Source organism: Neurospora tetrasperma (genome assembly GCF_000213175.1).
Source record: "Neurospora tetrasperma FGSC 2508 unplaced genomic scaffold NEUTE1scaffold_34, whole genome shotgun sequence".
NCBI lineage: Eukaryota > Fungi > Ascomycota > Sordariomycetes > Sordariales > Sordariaceae > Neurospora > Neurospora tetrasperma.
The window spans coordinates 1-1,197 of NW_009799132.1; the positions used below are offsets into that span (position 1 = coordinate 1).

General features: G+C 52.7%; 1 protein-coding gene across 1 annotated transcript; it reads left to right on the plus strand.

Annotated features, from left to right (window-relative positions):
- Positions 1-11: 11 nt before the first annotated feature.
- NEUTE1DRAFT_50546 (uncharacterized protein) lies at positions 12-167 on the plus strand (the record flags this gene model as incomplete). Its single annotated transcript, XM_009856571.1, has 1 exon — positions 12-167. A coding segment is annotated over one exon (156 nt), but the record flags the coding sequence as incomplete, so codon positions are not given.
- Between the last annotated feature and the right edge of the window lie 1,030 nt (positions 168-1,197).

Genomic DNA, 1,197 nt, shown 5'->3' on the forward strand with positions numbered 1-1,197 from the left:
GGGGGGGGGGGGGGGGGGGTGAAGATGGAAGACGCTTTGGCCTGCGGTTCCAACACGACGCTTGCAGTTGCACGGCTTCACGGCATGCAGAACACTGCCGTCGGGGGGTCGATCTGGTAGCCAAGACTATCGAAATGGGGGACAATGGGGTCGCCAAGGAGGGTTAGAATGGCTTCAGAATGGCCCAGGGGTCACGGTATGGTGGTTCTTGGAGTCGCAGAGATTGGGTCGGCTTCATGCACGGCTAATTTCGGCAGGGCTCAGCTCATGCTACAGTGAGTGTGCTAGCAGATCCTGTCAACCATGTGGACTGAACCATGTGCGAGATAGATTGCCTTGAGGGATATGGTAGGGTTGTGTTGTTGATGTTTGGACAAGTCGTCGATGGAAATAATTGAACATGTCAAAAATGGCCCCCGGATTTGGGGACTGTCCGAGTCTCCAGCAGTAAAAAGGTGACACTGCACAACAACTTGATATCTGGACCTGAGGGGTGACGCAGCGATACCGGATACGTTCTGCAGCTAAGGACGGGTGACTGGTTGAGCATTGTGTAATGGTGCAGCATTGTGACCAAAATGGACGGAAAGGCCGGCTTCCCTGATAGACGGAGGCTCAACAACCGTAGAATGCGGCAGGTACGATATGGTCAACACTCATTGGATCTTTCCTTTCCTTCAGAAAGATGTCAGCTCAGCCAAAGCCACGGAGATGCTCCTTGGATGGTCCATTGACAATTTCCATTGTTCGGTGGAGCCGTCTCAGCCTGATGCAAGCAGGCAAATGGCACCAATGGGAGAAGACATGCAGGCATTGTCAGGCTGACTGACAAGCAAGAATCAAAGATTTTCTTTCTCTCCAGAAAATCAGCAGAAATTCGGCTGCCTGTTCGCAGCGAGTCTCCACCGAATCCGTCGATCGAATCTCCCCCTGGGTTTCCAATCGCACGCTTTCCACGTCCATGGTTGGTTGGTGGTCCCCTTTGCGGGAATAGTCGCATCTGTCCCTTTTCATTGGAGAAGACCGACCGGGTCGTCATCAAAAATTGTTGTCATGATCGTATGCTGTGTTTGATGGCCAGCTGTGAGGAATCCTCGACGCCGTCTCATTTCGCCTGATCCCGTCTTCCATCCCAACTGAATGGCGATCTGGAGGACGTTGCGACGAAAAAGAAGAAAAGGAAGCAGCCGAGAGACA